Source organism: Varroa jacobsoni, unplaced genomic scaffold (assembly GCF_002532875.2).
Source record: "Varroa jacobsoni isolate VJ856 unplaced genomic scaffold, vjacob_1.0 scaffold_1322, whole genome shotgun sequence".
Taxonomy (NCBI): Eukaryota; Metazoa; Arthropoda; class Arachnida; order Mesostigmata; family Varroidae; genus Varroa; species Varroa jacobsoni.
Window position 1 is genome coordinate 118,241 of NW_019214224.1, and position 18,337 is coordinate 136,577.

An 18,337-nucleotide genomic window follows, 5' to 3' on the forward strand; every position below is an offset into this window, starting at 1 on the left:
TGATTCACGATTAAATAAATGCATATAATCGTAGCCATCATGGAGATTAATCCAGATTAGTGCGACCTAGTTTCAGCCAGTAGTAGAGCCACGATTGACGGTTTAACGTGTGGCGCCGTGGCTTAGTTGGTTAAAGCGCCTGTCTAGTAAACAGGAGATCGTGGGTTCGAATCCCACCGGAGCCTAACCATTTTCTCGCTTCTCTTTTCGCAGTTGGTATATTGTTAATTGTTTCTTTTCACCTACGCATTTTTCGTAAGGTAGAATTCGAAGTATTTCTATATTTCAACGTTTTCTTAAGACGTTTCTATACAGACATTACCTCTATGAATTCATCAAAGCAGCTTCGTCCCATTGATGGAATGCAGCTCCTTACCATTGTCGCTTTACGCCAGCATTTTTATATGACTAACACTAGCATAATACCATTTACTAAATATAGTTGATATTTTCGTATGACTAAGTTAAGTGCTTCGTGCATGCCACCAGCACCAAGAACGACACCGCATTTCCAAATATTTTAAATTATAGTTACGTATAACTACATTACGCAAAAATAACGTAAAGCACTAACCTTTTCGTGAGGAAAAATCGATATTGAAGTAACAGGACAAAGATGAAATAGACAATTCCTTGACCAGCAAGGCACACAAGATTTAAGCCAAGGAATTCCCATTCTAGCGGATGCCGAAACGTCTTAAGGCCGAAACGGGCCAAAGCGGCCGCGGTAAGGTGATTAGCAAACATGTCCATTAGGCCTCTGCCGAGACAATACTGTGGGAAGACGAGAAATACCTGAAAAACATACGGATAGCGCGAGCGCTGAATTATTTCTCCAGAGATTACCTTTGGTAGAACCACATTTGCTATACTTACTTATTTCTGATGACTTCATCAAAAATTCTTTTGTTAACTCTGTGTATTTTCAAGCTTCTATTATAATCACGGACATATGAACCTTAAAATATAGATGTTCTTCAGATTTTATATTTCAAATGAAGATATATAGATTTTTCTAATATATCAAAATTAGCACATCTCAAAAATCAGATAGTAATAATAATAATATAACCCTCCCAACATTATAATAATTAAGCTCGGCCTGTCCTTTCTTATTAATCATCATGAATCACATACACATTGTATGGTTAGGTTAGGATCAAAATATATAACTGATGATAATCTACAAATCTATTAGATTTATTAAAGATTATTACTAAAGATTTATTAAAGAAGGCAAACTGGTTTTCAAGAACGAAAATGTTCACCCACTACATAAAAATATATGAAGATCTTGACGAATCCATCTTATGATTCAAAACATATTTAGGTGAATTGCGTTAACAATAACTGTTATTACACTCCGTTTATCGAAAATATGAAAATCATGTGGACTATGCTCAAGCAGTGATTATATATTTGACATATCAAACTACTTGCTAATAGGCTTGTTCGCAATATCAAACTATGGCTCATGTATACATGGTTCTCCACGCATTATTAGTAACATAAAGCTAAATACCTTTCGTAGAATTCTGGCAATAGATAAGAGTTCGTCGTCATCAAATAGCTCGAGAACATAGGTTGCCACGGTGGACACGATGCCGACGAACATGTTACCACAGGACAGTGAAACGAATGCCGAGGAGGGTACATCGAATAAGAACGAGGCTGGGTACATGAGAGGTATTGAAGACCATCCGTACAGAAGAAGAAGCAGAATTAACGCTCCTAGAAATGACACAATGGTTCATGCTGATATGCCAACGTATACCAGTTTCTGCTCCAATCTTACAGTATAAATGTAGTCGTTCATTGTTTGTCTTCCATACTTTCATTAATTGAACTTAGTCCCATATATGATAAAAGCCATCGCGACAGTGCTGAAACTAAGTTACAAATTACTAATATTGTATACATTAATCGGATCCGGCGAAGTGACCACGAAAATACTAAACACCTTTCTATTCTATGCTGGCCTTAATGATTCCCATGGAAGTCGTTAAATGCACTATCTGTCATTACTAATAGCGTATAATGTTATTTGAAAAATGTAATTAGTCTAACAGCAATTGAAAATGTTCGTGAGCATACATTATATAAGTCAATTAATTTATCGCCGCAGTTAACAGTAGTGGTAAGATGATCTACGTTGTTTATCTTAGCCATCTGCCGACGACCTTCTATGCTATACTAGAATGTATTAAAAAGCAATAGTAATATTAATATCATCACAGGATGCCGATGAACAACTATGTAAATTATGACGTCTCATTCGTTGTATAATACGCAATAAATTTGACCGCAGCTTATTTCAACCGCCATGTTTTGACGGCTTGCTTTAACTATTTAAGTCATACGCCAATATTGAAAAGCCGTTGTGCGCGGCACAAATACTGTCCGCCCTCGTGGCCTAACGGATAAGGCATCGGTCTCCTAAACCGGGGATTGCGGGTTCGAATCCCGCCGAGGGTATCAATATTTTGTGTTCTTGATTAGTTATAAGTTTCATAGGTTTTTCACCACTTAAGTGTTTGCACCAGATTGCTAATAAAGAATACTGTGCAAGAGAGGAGTGGCAATTACAATTTCGCTTAAAATTTTTTTCAGCTCTTCTATGAATTGTGTCGAAGTGATTTCTAATAATACTAACAGTAATACACCTGCACTAATATTTTCTTAAATAACATAGAGGTATTTACATAACAAGTACCTACCAAAGCTACTCACCGATGTTATCTTTGGAGACGTATGCTTCTTCATTGAACGCCATAAAAATGAACACACACAGGAAGACCGGAATGATATAGTTGCACATGTCCCAGGAGTACTGGCCCAGCCAGTACAGGCATAATTTCAGACCGGACACAAATTGCAGATGTTTGCTACCGGACACTCGGTCCTCGATCAGAAACATGACGAATGATGCCGGCACGAAGGACATCGCGAAGATAACACACGTCGCATGCAAAAGCGACAGTCCACCGCGTTTTCTGCGAGCCAAACGGTCAAGATGTTTAATTAACTTTAATCATTAATTTAACAATAAAATCTCGTCTGCATAAATTATAATTTTTTAATCTATAACAAGAAAAACGTTCAACAGGGCCAATGAATGATTTGGCGCGCCACAAAATAAAAGATCTGGCCCACGCAGGGATCGAACCTACGACCTTCGCGTTATTAGCACGACGCTCTAACCGACTGAGCTAGTGGGCCACCGACTCCACCCTAATGCAAGGAGAGTTTTACGTATTCACCCTTGCATCGATATAATCTGTTTCTCCCATTCGATATCACTGGTACTGCCTGCATTACACCCGAGACAGCCGAGTGTAATATTTGTTTTGTTCGAAAAATACTTCTTGTTTTAGATTGTAAGGAATTCTTTCACATAGAAATAACCGCCAGCTGTATATGTGCAGCAAAGATTATAACAGCAAAAGGCTGCATGCGCACTTTGGGACACGGAAGCCAGCGACAAAATGGCTCGGTTTATTGCTGCTGCTGAGTTTCTGGTTGAACAATGCATTGCGGCTAACTACAGTCCGACACGACCTGAGGGAATAATGCGTTCGTCACCATGGGCTCGTGGCGCAACGGATAACGCGTCTGACTACGGATCAGAAGATTCCAGGTTCGAATCCTGGCGAGCTCGGTTTTTGCTGAGATTTGCCTTTTAGTCTATATCGTTTTAAATAATACTACGCATTACAAAGAATATCCTCTCCTTATTCTTAATATTTCTCTTTCTACTAAGTGGCGGTGAAGTAATCACAACGATGATCACACGCAGCTTATTAAGAATTTTCAATAGCTTTTGCCATGTAGGTTTGATTCATGCGAAGCAATGCTGAAAGGGCTCAACATGTATGTGGACACAACTCCATCCTGATGTGTTTAATACCTACTTAAATGCCTGTAAAAAGACGGTATTGACTAAAAGCGACAAAAAGATGCCGCCTTGCCCCGGGTGAGGATCGAACTCACGACCTTCAGATTATGAGACTGACGCGCTGCCTACTGCGCTACCGAGGCGGACACCTCTACAGATAATTAAAATCAATCTGACCCAACATCTAAGTAAAAAGTCGCGCGCAAATTAATACTACTCTTTAATAAGTTAATATGTGTGCTAGAAATGAGAAAGCTCATTTTCTACCAAAAGTGATTCTAAACTTAAAGAAGCTTTTCTAAATGTTTACTGCATATTGCATAAATTCCGCTGCATTTCCCCCTGATAAGCCGCAACGGCAGGTAATATCCGTGTTAATGCGTGAGTGCGAAATGAATCTCAATGAACGAATTTTAGTACAATCGTATAAAAACAACTGTCGAATAAACGGGCGCGTCCTCCAACATTTCGTGTGACTTACATGTAGCTAGCTGTAAGCACTGTTTGAAATTATTGAAAATAATCTCCACTAAACAATGCAGACATTGCTATATATATACAACACGAATGGATAGTTTGCTACAGTAGGGTAAAGGACTATAGGAAAGGGCTGTTATTCACGTGTCTCTGCGAAAGGTCCTTTGAGTTGCCAGGGAGACGGCGCGCTCGTCTTTGAAGGGCAAAAGGAAATGATTCCTGTGTGCGCGTTTTACGAGTCAAACGCATAGCGCTTTATTGGACCGATGATAAGACAAGACCAGTCAGTCGGGTGTACCCACCTTCGATTGACTTATAATTATATAAAAAGGAAAGGCTAGTGATTCTAATCACTATATCTGTGTCAATTTGGGTGGCATAGAAATAACAACTGCTTACTAAAAACTGGGTCTATAAAGTGGCTAACAGCTTTGCAAATGTATAAACGGTAATTCAGAATACAATGACATGCAATGAATACATAAACTACATACCCATCACCTCTTTAACCAGTAAATTTAAAATGAACTTAAATTAGTTCAAAACAACTTAAAAACGCACGTACGGAAAAGCTTATCAATGAATCAAGAATACACATATGTTACTTACAAGAGTTCGTCTTGCAGCTGACTTTGTGTGAAATTCATCGGATGATTGATCACGGATATTCCATAGTCGGCCGGATCTTCACCTGGTGGAAGATGCGCTCTCAATAGGATATTGTTCAAGGCGTTCATGTAGGCCACGGAAGAAGCCCAGCCCTTATTGTTGAACCTGTAATAATAAAAAAATAGCAACGTACAGACAATTGGCAGGTGCAGCCATCTGAGACCGTAAAGCATATTCAGTTAACTTCAACGCAATATCGCGTTGACGGTCGATAAAATTATTATCGAGAAATTATAATGTCTAGTACAGAAAGAATACTAAAGCCGGTGGCGACCTCTAAACACAGGCCTTCGACAACAGGTTTTTCAACCGCAGGGATCGAATCGATCATTAATCGTTAGCTAGTTACAATATGAACGTACGCGAGCATACCGACTTTAACTTTCCAAAAAATACGGACACCTCATCAGTGCCGCTATCACATTCATATTGGCTAGAATATACTGCACGATCTTGTCGAAAATGGAAGTTGAAGTAATGAAAATAATCATAGCAATATTCACCAGACTTTAGCGTTGTTGAGCACCTGTGTGCTTGTGATTCTTTGAGCAAGAATGTCAAACGTAGCGTGCGAATCCAATCCGCTCATTTCGGACATTCGCTCGACGAGTAACTGTAAAACCGTATAATTAAGCGAAACCACAGGATTCTTAACGCCGAACTGGAAGCCACCATAACGTCTTTTGTGATATTGTTTCCAGGTTTTCACAATCCAGTCGGATATGTTTCGTCCAGTCATATTGAGTAGGACATCTGTTGTAGGTGTAATGAGCGAGGGAGGGGCCGGTGGTTCGTGGGGGCATTTGAGAGTGCCCACGGAACAATCGCACGTCTCAACATGGTTGGCAGCCACAAGGTCGTACGGCTCTGCTAAGGTCGATGTGTTGGTCACCAAGTCAGACCTACACTGCATGTCCCTATCATTTCGTTAGCAGGACACAAGATAGACAAAGTTATTTAGGACAAACTTGTTATATATGCATAAATGTATTATTTTTTTCAGTTGCTTTTTGTTATAGTGCGAACGACACAAAATCAATTTCACTAAATGTAACCCATAAACAAAAAATACAGCATACACACATGCCCCTGTGTGAATTTACTACTATTTGGATACTTCGATACATAAACATGTTCTTGAATATTGTCTAAACCATCTTATTTCAGACGTTTCCTGTGATTTACTGAAATGGCTACGAATAATTAACCGGTCAAACACCGTTTTCGACATTATTTTTTTTAATAGGAAAGGTTTATAATAAAAGAAAAGCCATTTAGGTTGCGAGTGGATGTTACACTGTGCGTAAATGCTAACAGCAGCAGATTTATTCGACTTGGTTTTTGTTCCAAAAATTGAATCGTATATGAATTGCGTAGCTATACATGATAATTTGAATCAAGTGAGACAGTGGTACTTACTGTAGTCGGACGCTCTTCATGCAGCGGATCCCTAGTCCAGGTTTTGACAGTAGCGTGTCCACATATTTCTCATTCAGAGGATCCATGTTGTCTTCGTTGCTGGAGGAAAATATCGAAAATGGAATATATACTGATTACAGCGATGTTCCTAACTTTAACAGAAATAAGTTTCTTACTATCATGGCCTGATGCTGACAACGACAATTTTGTCTAAAGGCTTCAAAGTATGTTCGAAGTAGAGTCTTATGAGTAAAACAAATTGCTAGCTATCGTTAATATGAGTAGCGAACGGCTCCATATGTTCCAAAGAAATTCGTATAGCAGGTGAGGAGATTTTCGCGCTGACCTGCATATGTTGGTTGGCTAACGTTTTAGGCCAATAAGCAAATTAACTAAAAGGTAGTGTCCGTCGGGGAATCGAACCCCGGTCTCCCGCGTGACAGGCGGGGATACTGACCACTATACTAACGAGGAGTACGACGTTAGCTCGAGTTAATTTGGCTTATATACACTTTAATGCAACGGTCTTTTTAAAATCGTTTTTGATTTTCCGTCCACAAGCAAAGCCGAATTTTAAATGAGATAAAATGATGAATCGTAGAAGGACTTCTTCAATCATAACAGTAACATAGCTTTTGTCTAGATTAACATCACTGTGATATCACTTGGCGCATAAAGAGCTCCTCCGGCAGAAATTGCTTTTTCGGAACAGTTCGACATAGTCTATAAAAGAACATTCATTCGACCCACTTTAGCATGATCAGAGATATTACCTAAATTATAAGGTCAAAATGCTAGAGGAGCCAGACTTATTCAGCGGGGAGCCAACAACTGTCGAGGCCCAGATAGCTCAGTCGGTAGAGCGTTAGGCTTTTAACCTAACGGTCCGGGGTTCGAGCCCCCGTCTGGGCGCTTCTGTTTTTTGCTGTTCCCCAAATTTTGCTTCTCTTATACTAGAAAATTGTTAACAGTCACATCAATCTTACATGGCGCGGAAAGATTACAACGCATATACAAAACTTTGTTTAGATACGTTTCAGATACACCTACGATCAAGCGGTGGATTGTCTTAAAGGGTTATCTATTATCTGACATTCATCAATCGACAATTTTTTTAAATATTAAATAAATATTAAATCCGTCCGAAGCCCTAGAGCGGTTCGTAAGGCCTGGGCAAATATACCTGAGATTGAAACAATGTATAGCTGCTAGCTGAAAGTCGACCTTCTAAACAAGTAAATCGCACTATCTTGAATTTCCCAGACGTCTTATCGATTAGAGTGCCAATAATTTAATCAAACTTTAAATTGACACGCAAATTTTTATAAACCCGGTTGTATATATTTCAAAACGTTAAGGAAACAAAATACGAAGTTCTCACGAACAGATCATAGAGGTCATTCATAGGGCACATATGCATAACGGGGCTGCCTTCTCTATAAAAAGCACTCAAGAGCCACTAAGCAGACGCGATTTGGCACGAAAAGCTTTAACGCCCCCGGGTGGGCTCGAACCACCAACCTTTCGGTTAACAGCCGAACGCGCTAGCCGATTGCGCCACGGAGGCCACGGGCGTGTAAAGTGCGGTGGATTAAAAAGTACTCGTCCTGCAGAACATCGCATTCCCCAGACACGAACCAAATTTTCACACGGGTGGTAGAACGGGCCGCACCATTAGTATCTATAACGTGCTAAATAACGCATATTTAGACTGAAGCAGAGCTAATAGCAACGTGTCGCAAACAGATGACTCAACTGCTGATTTAAATAAAAGAAGAATGGAACAAGAGAAAGGGTTAATTGTCCTTGAACATCGCAAAAAATGAACCGCCCCCGGGTGGGCTCGAACCACCAACCTTTCGGTTAACAGCCGAACGCGCTAGCCGATTGCGCCACGGAGGCAATGAGTGGCCACAGCGAACTCACCACGTCACACGAAAGCATACGTATTGTCGTGTTTCGCTCAGAAAAGTCAGTGCAACAGCGTACCAGTACAACTAAACTGATTGTGAACTCTCCGTACCGTAAATAAGAATTTATGCATATGATTTCAAGCAAACAACATGGACGTCAACCAGAAGGCAGGTGTGTAATCCACACCTTTTAGAACTGAGCTATGCTAAGACAAATAAAATGTCAAATTTTTTTTTTTGGTGCATGCCTAGGTGGGTCAGGTAGCTGTTTAGCACGATATATACATGTTAAAAAGCTTAACGACATAATTCTTTCAGAAAACGGCACTAGCAAAGTGCTGACCACCCGATTACGATACCTGCTTTCAGTTAGTATTAAATATGGTTCGTCATTGACGGCGATTTCAGAGAGAAATCTAAAATTTTTAATAGTTTAAAATTAAGAATTTAAAGATCTTCAGATCCTTGTAGGGTTGGATAGAATTATATTTTTATGTTGATAGAAAATCAGCATGAAGTAGGGCCGATTTTTGCTTGATATGTTCGAAGAAAAATAGGTCTTAACTGAATTTCGCTCATACACAAATGTCAACATTGTAATTAATCATAGAATATGGCCCACTGAGGCACCGCAATTTTTTGTGAATAAAATCCCAGCTAGTAAAATCATCATGTAATACTTTTACTCATGTATCGCAATCCTTTTGAGTAATATATATAAATGGCAAATATAAAATTTGGAAATTTCTTTGTACTCACCTAAAAAAGACATTGTTGGGTGGGCCGTATAGCCAGGGGAGGAGTTCTAACGAGGGCTCCTCGGACAGTGGCGGGATAAGTAGCGTGAACAAGAGGGCGAGAAAGACAAAAAATGCAGGCAGAATGATTTCGCAGAATAGCCCCTTTAGATTACGAGTATTTCGCTGCAACCGTCGACGATACATAGCCGCGAGCTGACGGCGATGTAGCAACGCACCGATTACAACTTCCTTTGATACCGGTGCGGGTAGATCCACGTCTGGCCGGTGGCCTAAAAAGAAGATTAGATGTGAGAGGGAAAGACAAAAATTCGTGTTATGGCTAAGCGAAGCCCTATTAATCTAGCCCTTGTTGTTAACAGATTTAGTGTACAAACAGATTTTGAGACTGAACCTTCATCTTCGCAATACTTACCTTTTAAGAAAAGCTTTGCTCTACTATTTGGTTCGTTTGTACTCTAGCATTGTCTTAAAGTGTTCCAAGACCGCGTTCATTACGCTCTAGTGGCAGAAGGAAAGTTCTCTTCATGCGACCTATTCGCTAAACTTAGGTGTATTTTTATTTATATATTGAATTCTTTTTATTTACGCAATATGGGGAACACGGTCTCGGCCTTCCAAGCTTCGTTGGCGTAAAATGAGTTAAGTGCTAGCGTTTTAATAATAGTTAAGTTGCTCCAAACTTTATGTCTCGCCGGAAGTAATAGCTGAATGAACTACATTTTGTGCTTTGAGGAAGGCGGATTTCTGTTTTCGTGATCAGCTTCCCTTGGCGAAACGAAGATAAATTTGAATGTGTTGAGTGAAGTAAAACATAAGACTTAAATAGGTTTTCGTTGAACAGTCAAAAAGAAATGCAATGGGAGTGTTTGCCAGGACGCAGACGGTCAGATTATTCGGTGAACGAATGGTATAATAATCGATCCTTTATTTGCTATTGCGACTAGGATACAGCAGCAAATTATTATAACCAGACTGCAGAGGAGTGATCAGGAAATTGAAAGAACTCGGTTTCAGCTATAAAAACTGTGGTGCTAATAAACTATGTAATCACAACGATATCTTCCTGTTGCTGCTACGTAAGTGCTATCATTACTATTATTATTCTTATTATTAAGCTGTGTGTGTGACAAGCAGCACTTACTCATGAAGCTATCCTGTGTTAGGCGGCCGGTCTCCTCTGAGGTCTCGGCGTTGTCCTTGTAGTCCTTGTTGTGGAAGTTGCTCGACACCCGGTCGTCCTTACCGTCATGAAAAGCTCGGAAGAAGCCGGCCAGCTTTTGGCAGAACGGCGGCGCGGGATCGTACTCCTTGCACACTTGGTCCGTGCTCAGCGACTTTGCAGACTCGCCAACCTTTGTTACCTGTGAAAGAACGACATCATTCGGCAGCCTATAGTCAACCAATAAACAATAACAATAAATGATATATGTACACACCAGTATCATGCTGGACCGATCTAATAATAGTGCTTCCTGTTGTTTGCGAGGAATATAAGTAGAACTTGCCTTAAGGAACACTTCCTCCAATGTAGTGTCCGACAGACCGTAACTGCTTACTCCTAACCTGTCTAGATTGGCGTCGAGTTCTCTACACAGTTTTTCAAACGATGAATATGTATCCGGGCAAGCAGGTAAACGGAACGACATTTCGACGCCGGTTGAACTCACAAGGGCAGCGCCCTCTATATGTCGACGAATCAAGACTTTGAGGTTTTCCACTGTTTGAAACACGAGGTCACATAGACAATGTTATAGAAAAGATATTAAAAGACGTTTCGTCATGACTGCCACGCGCACAAATATTCGTATCTCTGTGAATTCTGAGAATCATTTTTACGTACTTTCATTCTTCAAACCCCCCAAAAATCATTTCGACAATCTTCATCATGTGTCACATTCCTCCCGTGAATAACGTCTGCTGACCCTTAAATGATACTTGGAGTCAAGCATAAACTTGAATTTTTGTCGTTAGTTACTGCTTACTGTTATCGTCATCTGTGCGACTCCCATTCGATCGGGTAATGGTCTGTTCCTCAACGCCTTTATGAGTGTTGTCATCGGGCGTTATCCTCGGAGACTTGGGCAGGTGTTTTGGCAGTTCCCGCACAAGAGTTAGATAATAGCCCGATCCGAAACGCGTTTTAAGAAACAAAGACGACCCGCAGCAGCGAAGTTGACCCTCGTTGATGACAGCGATTCGGTCTCCCAAGAGGTCGGCTTCGTCCATGTGGTGTGTGGTGAGAATTACCGTACGACCTGATAACCGCACAGAATTATTAGCTATGATCGATGAAGTAAGAAAATACAGTCCTCTTTTCCGTTATATATATATATATATGCAGCATATAATATCACTGAAACACCAACCAGCTTTGTACTTAAGTACGAGCTCCCAAATGCCTCTCCTCGCGTAGGGATCGACGCCGGCGGTCGGCTCATCGAGGATAACGGTCCTCGAGCCACCGACAAATGCGATGGCAATTGATAGCCTGCGTTGCATGCCCCCAGATAGTTTTCCTGAGTAGGCGTTTCGCTTGTTTGTCAGATTGAGATCTTTCAGAAACTCCTTCGCCTCCCTTTCTGCTTCTCGGGCCGAGCGGCCCTTCAGTTTCGCGTAGAAGTATAAGTGTTCAAACACAGTCAACCTAAATCAACAGTAACAACATAAAAATCGTCCGGTATACGAGCGAGTACATAATAACAGGATCGATCATAAATGATCAGAAACCTCTTTTTTTTTTTTTACCTGTTTAGTAGTTGAGCAATTACTTGACCAAGCTCTGTTCTGCTTCAAACGATGTAAAACTATCTAAAATGTTTCACAGGTGTCCTGTCAATAAACGATTGTCATTTTTATTCATGAAGATCTGGAAATTTCTGCAATGAAATTGAAAGCAAATCTTCATTTTTTGAAGTTTATGGAAGATTGAAAGTTATAGGTTTTGATCTATTCACATATTGACTTTTTGTTTATTTGCTTCGAAATGCATCGCGAGAAGGTTTAGAGCAAAAGCAATGTGAAGACGTTGTTGTCGTCTTAAACGATTAGATTTGTTTGTCTAGCCGACTCCAGCCGTCAGTCCCGTCTATGTTTCAAGTTTTACATCTGGTATCGCCGCTAAGTGGCTATCAGTCCCCTAACGCGACAATCTCTGACGTATGATCTTGCTAGAGCAGTAGCCTATCGTAGCCTCATGGGTTGTCTTTATCGGCATGAATTTGTGGCGATAGTGAAGTGTATATTTAGAAAAAGTAGGGGATGCATAAAGTAGAGCTAAAATTGGGCAGAAGCGTCAACCCCTTCTGATTCCGCAGCGTCGGACATTGCCCCCCTTCCTTTGCAGCCCGTTGGATAGCGTCGGTCGTTTCCCGCCAGAAAGGGAAGGGAATATGCGCAGGCCGGAGCGCGAGAGATTGTGTACGCTTTTGGTATGTCTGCTTCTGTCGATGTAACCCATTAGTGTATGGGCCGAGACCAGTCAATAAAGTGACCAGTAAGGCCCAGCTATAGTAGGGTCCAGAGGCGTCTGGGTGTTTATGCGCCAGCAGTGAGAAGACGGTCTCCAGCGAGTAGCAGAGATGCTCACACCTCTTCGGGGACGGTGATCTTTACTCCCTCCTGTCTTTTCCCCTTTTTTATCTGACGGCGCCCAGGAAGGCGGGTACTTTCAACCAGTCTCACCGTAAGCAGTAAGAAATGTGTCCGAAAGGGTTTGGGACACGCACGTAACAGCAGCGTCGTCGCGCCAAGGGCGCAAAAGGACGTATTTTGCAGTAAAGGTAGAAAGAAGAAAAATATAAAAACGCCGCTCTCAGTGTAATTACTCAACGCAATACCCACATATCCGCCTTGACCTATCAGTTCAAAAGATCTTATAGCTTCAATCTTCGGCAGCGGGAATATTAATATTGTATTGCGACAACCGTTGTATCGCGCATGACCTTGCGTTCTATTAGACTGAGGAACATAGAGAACTGACAGTTCAAAAGGTAAGCGTCTTTAGAGAGGGAAGAGAAATGATGATTTTCTAAAGAAAGGCTGCCATGTCTGGTCTCCGGTATCAAACCGTGCATAAATAATTAAGAGTTAAACACTAGGTAATGTCGTAACATAAGCTTGATAGTTTCATTGTTATTACCCAGTGTAATGCGATGTTTAGATCTGTGCCGGCGACGTAGCAAACGGGCGAAAAGTTTGGCAAAGCGAAAAAAGTGGATAATCAAATTCTGTAATTCGCATAATAATATAAATATGATAAGTTAGGAAATTTCTCGACGTTAACTGCCTGTTTGTTTATTATTCATTGTTATAACTTACTCGTCGAAAAGTACATTGTGTTGTGGACAAACGCCGAGGGAACGACGAATAGTATCCATGTCTTCCCGGATGTCCTGGGCATAGATTTTAGCTGTACCCGATGTGGGCGGGTATAAGCCAGTCAGAATCGAACTGGAAGCAGACGATAGAGACTAACTTGATCACACGTCATTATCACAAGGAGGCTGCGCGCTTATAAATCGGGTTCTTTATGAGATTATTAATAGAATAAAAATTTCTACTTGGTTCAAACTAGCGCCAGGTAATAGGCGAATCCAAATGACCAACATGAACGATATGGAAAATGCGGTTAACTTTTAGCGAACTCACAGGCCCGTTGTTAGGTAATAACCTTCTCTTATAGGATTGCTTGTTATTTAAAGTTAGTGCAGGACAGTTTAGATTGTATCTTACTCACATAGTGGTAGTCTTTCCCGCTCCGTTATGTCCTAAAAATGATGTGATCTGATTTTCGTAGAAGTTCAGGCTGAGATTATTTACGGCGGCCTTTGTACAGCCGCTATAGGTTTTCGAGAGGTGGCGTATTGATACGCCGAGCGTTAGATCATTCGGCTCGTCCTCAAAATCTGGACCCGCTTGAGTGCCATTAGACGAAAGTGAGTCTTCGAGGCTTTCTTTAGATATATTAGGCTTTCCCGTCCAATAGCTTTTAGTCAAGAAGAAATACCAAGGTTTTGGCACTCCATATTGACCTGATCATGAGAAAACACTATTACGATCGTACAAGCGTTTACGTTTTTGAAATTAAATAAAAGTACGGTTTGGCACAGTATTGATGCTCGATTTGGTTTTAAGGGTTTTGTGACTACTTAGCGGACAGCTAGCTTTTTCTGGTAAAGCTCTCTAGTAACTAGTGAACCACCATTAGACCATTGTGTTATTATTAAAATGAATGTTCTACATGTTAATATAAGCATATTCTATATCGTGTAGTCTGCATCGTACAACCCGGACAAGTGCAGTTATTACCTGGAAAAACCGCCTCGATATACCAGGCGAAAACAAAATAGAGAATTGAATCGAGCAGCAGCATACCCATGACATGGGCAATGCTAAACTTGTCGGGGGGCATTGTGCTTTGGGCGAAGTTGGACCACTGCACTCCAGTACCCTCTTCTTCGAAATGTGCAAGATATGAACAGCCTGTAAAAAATTACTAGTATAAGAATTAGATAAGGTAGTGCGACGTTGCAGTTAGTATGTGAGCGCGTAAACTATGGTGATTATACCATGAGCAAATCTAAGTTAAGTGACTATTACTTCAATTTCTCTATCATGCTCTTACAAATTATACTTATTCGTATAACAACAATAAATAAACTATCGTCTGTATACCCGTGCAGTCGCAACTCTGAGCGGCTTATCCAAATATGTGAACGGTATATATGCCATACGTAATTCTTTCGATCAGACACGTTTGTTCCCTGTTTAGAATTGAAACACGCATCATACATGAAGTCGGTGAAGAGAGACCCTATATTGATATAAAAGTGATCAGTTAAGTGTTTTGGCTTTCCATAGATTAGCGCCACGACATGAAACGCACCGAGACCGAAAGCAACATTGGAGATGAGCGACACTACACCCTTCGCATGAATGTTAAATCGGTGCGTCCACAGTTTAACAAACGGATAAGGTAGGTAAAGTGTGAAGAACACGATACCCCCAGCGCAGGCAGCAATGTTGGCTCGCGAGAACCATGTCGTTACCATGAACGCCTTTGAGATGGTAGCACAAGCGAAGCACATAAGGAATAGTAGGATGATTACCGGATTCGAGTGTTCCAATATCTTGCCGAACTGCCGAAGAGAGAATACAATAAGAACACAAGCGTAAAATAAGACGATAATAGTAACATTTCGTTAATAATTGGTTTGACGCATATAAAAGGATGGCCGTGATTCCTAACTTAGTTTTAAACCCATTGCGTTGTGTACATGCATGTCTAGTAGTGACAGATGATGATGATTGTCATTATCATAAGAATTATTATTAAATTATATATTTTCCTTAATATTATCATTATGTATTTGCTATAGAATTTCAATTTAAGCGTTTATTTTTATCTCTGTAGTGACATAATAATAGTGTGCGCGTAAATGCATGGCGGACAGATATTATTATATTATGGGCAGCGAGTCTCGGAGGTTGCGACGATTGCTATCGCTTAAATGGGCAATAGCCCATTAAGACCAACGTTTCGCTTTTCGGCAAACCCAAGCCGCTCAACTGGTTTCAAATGCTTACGGAGAGGGAAAACTGTAAAAGAATGCTTTGGGGGGCCACCGTATTTCCCTATCTGCCGCTAAGTTCCCGGTTATGCAGACACCGAAACGCATTCTGGGTACATTCTGACCAGTTACATATGTACCGAATGTACGCACTGTTCTTGCCCTTTTCTTTACATGAAAAAAGTCCGCCATCCGAAAGTCGTTATCTGCCGAAAATGTATAATTGTAAAATGTTAGAATATCCCTAAAATATGGCTGTTTTATATCTACACAATTCGATCATCAATATGATACATACCGACGACCAGTTCATACTTGGCATTAAGTGTTATTTACCTTTAATATAAGGGTCAAAAGTAAACTGGAGACAAACATAAACAGAAATGAGTTGATGAACCACGCAGTCCATAGAACGGAATTGCTGAGACCCATCACCTTCATCGCCTCCTTAAGGCGTAGCTCCTTCTCACGAACGATGCTTTTGATGATCATTGAAAAGGAATACACCCACGATAGGACCATGAACATAGGAAAAGACTCCGCTATTGTAACAATGAATCTGTAAATATATGTATCGCAAGTTAATTTTTGTTATTTGCGTATGCGTATGTATGCATTATAGGTTTGCGTATGTGAGAATTTTCTCAAATGTTATCTTTGCGACCACGTCACTATGTCTCTGAATGTAGCTCAAGAAGCGAGCAGAAAAAACATCGAGCATAACTTCGACCTTCGATAAAAGTCATTCAGAGTAAAAAGAATAAATGGATCGGGATCTTGCAACTCATAAGATCAAACCCCATATCAAAACGCCGTTGACGAAAATCCTTATTAAAAAGGTAACCAACCATATGGCTTCTCGTATGCCTGGTATCGTTGTGAACTGTTCAGTCTATGAGACTCGAATTGGCCCTAGACTAAATCAAATCAGGAACTCTCTGAAGCTGATTGGCCAGCCGTACCCTATAAGATGACAACACCTAATGTTTACAGAGATAAGCTATAAGGTAACGAAAGAACGTGGCAGCAAAAGAGACATTCGGTGTAGTTGGAACTAACCGAAATAAAAGCCTTCATATGGGAATATTACTGCCTTATTTTATGAGACTTTCCGTGACCTGTATCCCCATCAAATTCCATCGACAGAGCGACGTTCGTATATGGCCCGAGGTGGCCGGGTGGGTTTTATGTAAGTAGATATCGTGAGTTGAGAAACTGATGCTAGAGGAACGTTATCCTTATAATAAATTAAAAATAGATATCTGCATAGAGCTAATACAGTACTTATTTTTGGCTGTAGCTTTAACAGATTGTAGACTTACTGATCGAAAATATAACAGGGATAGGGAAACTGCTGTAGATAGACACCCGTATTGTTTACCCATCCTGTATGCAACGAAATGATTGCCTGCTCAACCAAGTCTTGTAGGTAGGCGAATCCAAATGTAATGTACTTCAGGTCGATGGCAGGCCGCCTTCGAGGCCCTGGATGATATACTCTGAAAATACGGGCAACGCATGAAGAAACAACCGTATCAAAGCGATAAAGCCAAGCATTAAAATACTAATGGTGAGTCTGGCAATGCAGTTGTCGTTACTTATAAATATTAATTGTTGTCTATAATATTAACAGTTAAAATAGACTCACTATTGTTGACGTGTATATGAATATCGCTTTTAACAACATCCCTAGCAGGAGCAAAAAAGCCACTTCATTAAATTAAAAAATTCAACTAACGTATCAGTCTGTCGCTAATAGATTTGCATCATCGAACAGGTTGTCTGTGTCCCCTCCTCGTAGGTTTACAGACACATACACACTAAAGAACCCAATAGAACAATGGTTTCATTAGAATCGTATAGAACTTGATAATTTTAGCATGAATATAATCTCCATCAAGCTTTGGTCAGAATCGACAGTCGATCAATTTTGTACAGTCAGCGACCATCGATTTTGCCGGCGCTTAATCGTTATGTTTTTTTATTATTGCGTAACAGTTATTAATATAATATACTATATTAAGTTAATATAGTAAGAAGAACTCTAGTTGCTAATTTGGCAGTGAAGTGCGTGTGGGAAGTGTTCGCTCAATATTTGTGTGCGTGCCAACAATCGACGTTTTTACACTGGGCTCGAAAGACAGTATGCTGAATTATATTGACGACCATAACGATTGTATGTAGCTCAACTTAAGGCATCACAGTGGTTCTAAACAGGTGATGCACAAGTCTCGGTCAATGTTTTATATCCGTGAGCTCCATATTCAACGTTGTGTGTTACACGTACATACAAACATACACAACGTCCGATGTGGTCTAGTGGCTAGGATTCCTGGTTTTCACCCAGGCGGCCCGGGTTCAATTCCCGGCATCGGAGCATTTTTAAAACCAGAATACCTCATTTTTATTCAATATTCATTCGCTCCACAGTTTTTTTAAGAAATGATTGAATATTGGTTTGTTCAAAAGTTTATTGTGATTATAACAGTATTGATCAATGACCACAGTTGTCAGCACACGTTCCAGAAAAAGTGAACGGTCGTTAGTTCTCAAACTCTCATTAGATATTTTAAAATCGATACGCATATCCGTAAACTCCGTCAACCGAACAAAATTAATTGTTAAATACATTTG

The 18,337-nt window shown here is 40.4% G+C and overlaps 1 protein-coding gene and 9 non-coding genes across 11 annotated transcripts in view; 5 read left to right on the forward strand and 5 right to left on the reverse strand.

The window, feature by feature from the left end:
* Positions 1-18,337, reverse strand: part of LOC111268804 (phospholipid-transporting ATPase ABCA1) — a 97,034-nt gene that overhangs the window by 12,431 nt on the left and 66,266 nt on the right. For both annotated transcript variants that reach the window (XM_086971827.1, XM_086971826.1), the window contains 16 exons: positions 17,026-17,202; positions 16,040-16,262; positions 15,019-15,271; positions 14,442-14,615; positions 13,870-14,164; positions 13,452-13,583; positions 11,501-11,778; positions 11,117-11,389; positions 10,276-10,851; positions 9,133-9,403; positions 6,461-6,559; positions 5,545-5,958; positions 4,982-5,146; positions 2,731-2,993; positions 1,523-1,731; positions 575-795 (listed from right to left, as the gene is read on the reverse strand). In XM_086971827.1, coding sequence (XP_086827953.1) covers positions 575-795; positions 1,523-1,731; positions 2,731-2,993; positions 4,982-5,146; positions 5,545-5,958; positions 6,461-6,559; positions 9,133-9,403; positions 10,276-10,851; positions 11,117-11,389; positions 11,501-11,778; positions 13,452-13,583; positions 13,870-14,164; positions 14,442-14,615; positions 15,019-15,271; positions 16,040-16,262; positions 17,026-17,202 — 4,023 coding nt within the window. The remainder of the gene's footprint in view (positions 1-574; positions 796-1,522; positions 1,732-2,730; positions 2,994-4,981; positions 5,147-5,544; positions 5,959-6,460; positions 6,560-9,132; positions 9,404-10,275; positions 10,852-11,116; positions 11,390-11,500; positions 11,779-13,451; positions 13,584-13,869; positions 14,165-14,441; positions 14,616-15,018; positions 15,272-16,039; positions 16,263-17,025; positions 17,203-18,337) is intronic.
* On the forward strand, positions 112-185 carry TRNAT-AGU (transfer RNA threonine (anticodon AGU)). The gene has a single exon. It is a non-coding gene; the product is annotated as a tRNA-Thr (tRNA).
* Positions 2,403-2,475, forward strand: TRNAR-CCU (transfer RNA arginine (anticodon CCU)). Its single transcript has one exon. It is a non-coding gene; the product is annotated as a tRNA-Arg (tRNA).
* TRNAI-AAU (transfer RNA isoleucine (anticodon AAU)) lies at positions 3,146-3,219 on the reverse strand. Its single transcript has one exon. It is a non-coding gene; the product is annotated as a tRNA-Ile (tRNA).
* Positions 3,586-3,658, forward strand: TRNAR-ACG (transfer RNA arginine (anticodon ACG)). The gene has a single exon. It is a non-coding gene; the product is annotated as a tRNA-Arg (tRNA).
* TRNAM-CAU (transfer RNA methionine (anticodon CAU)) lies at positions 3,966-4,038 on the reverse strand. Its single transcript has one exon. It is a non-coding gene; the product is annotated as a tRNA-Met (tRNA).
* TRNAK-UUU (transfer RNA lysine (anticodon UUU)) lies at positions 7,300-7,372 on the forward strand. The gene has a single exon. It is a non-coding gene; the product is annotated as a tRNA-Lys (tRNA).
* TRNAN-GUU (transfer RNA asparagine (anticodon GUU)) lies at positions 7,954-8,027 on the reverse strand. The gene has a single exon. It is a non-coding gene; the product is annotated as a tRNA-Asn (tRNA).
* On the reverse strand, positions 8,289-8,362 carry TRNAN-GUU (transfer RNA asparagine (anticodon GUU)). Its single transcript has one exon. It is a non-coding gene; the product is annotated as a tRNA-Asn (tRNA).
* Positions 18,009-18,080, forward strand: TRNAE-UUC (transfer RNA glutamic acid (anticodon UUC)). Its single transcript has one exon. It is a non-coding gene; the product is annotated as a tRNA-Glu (tRNA).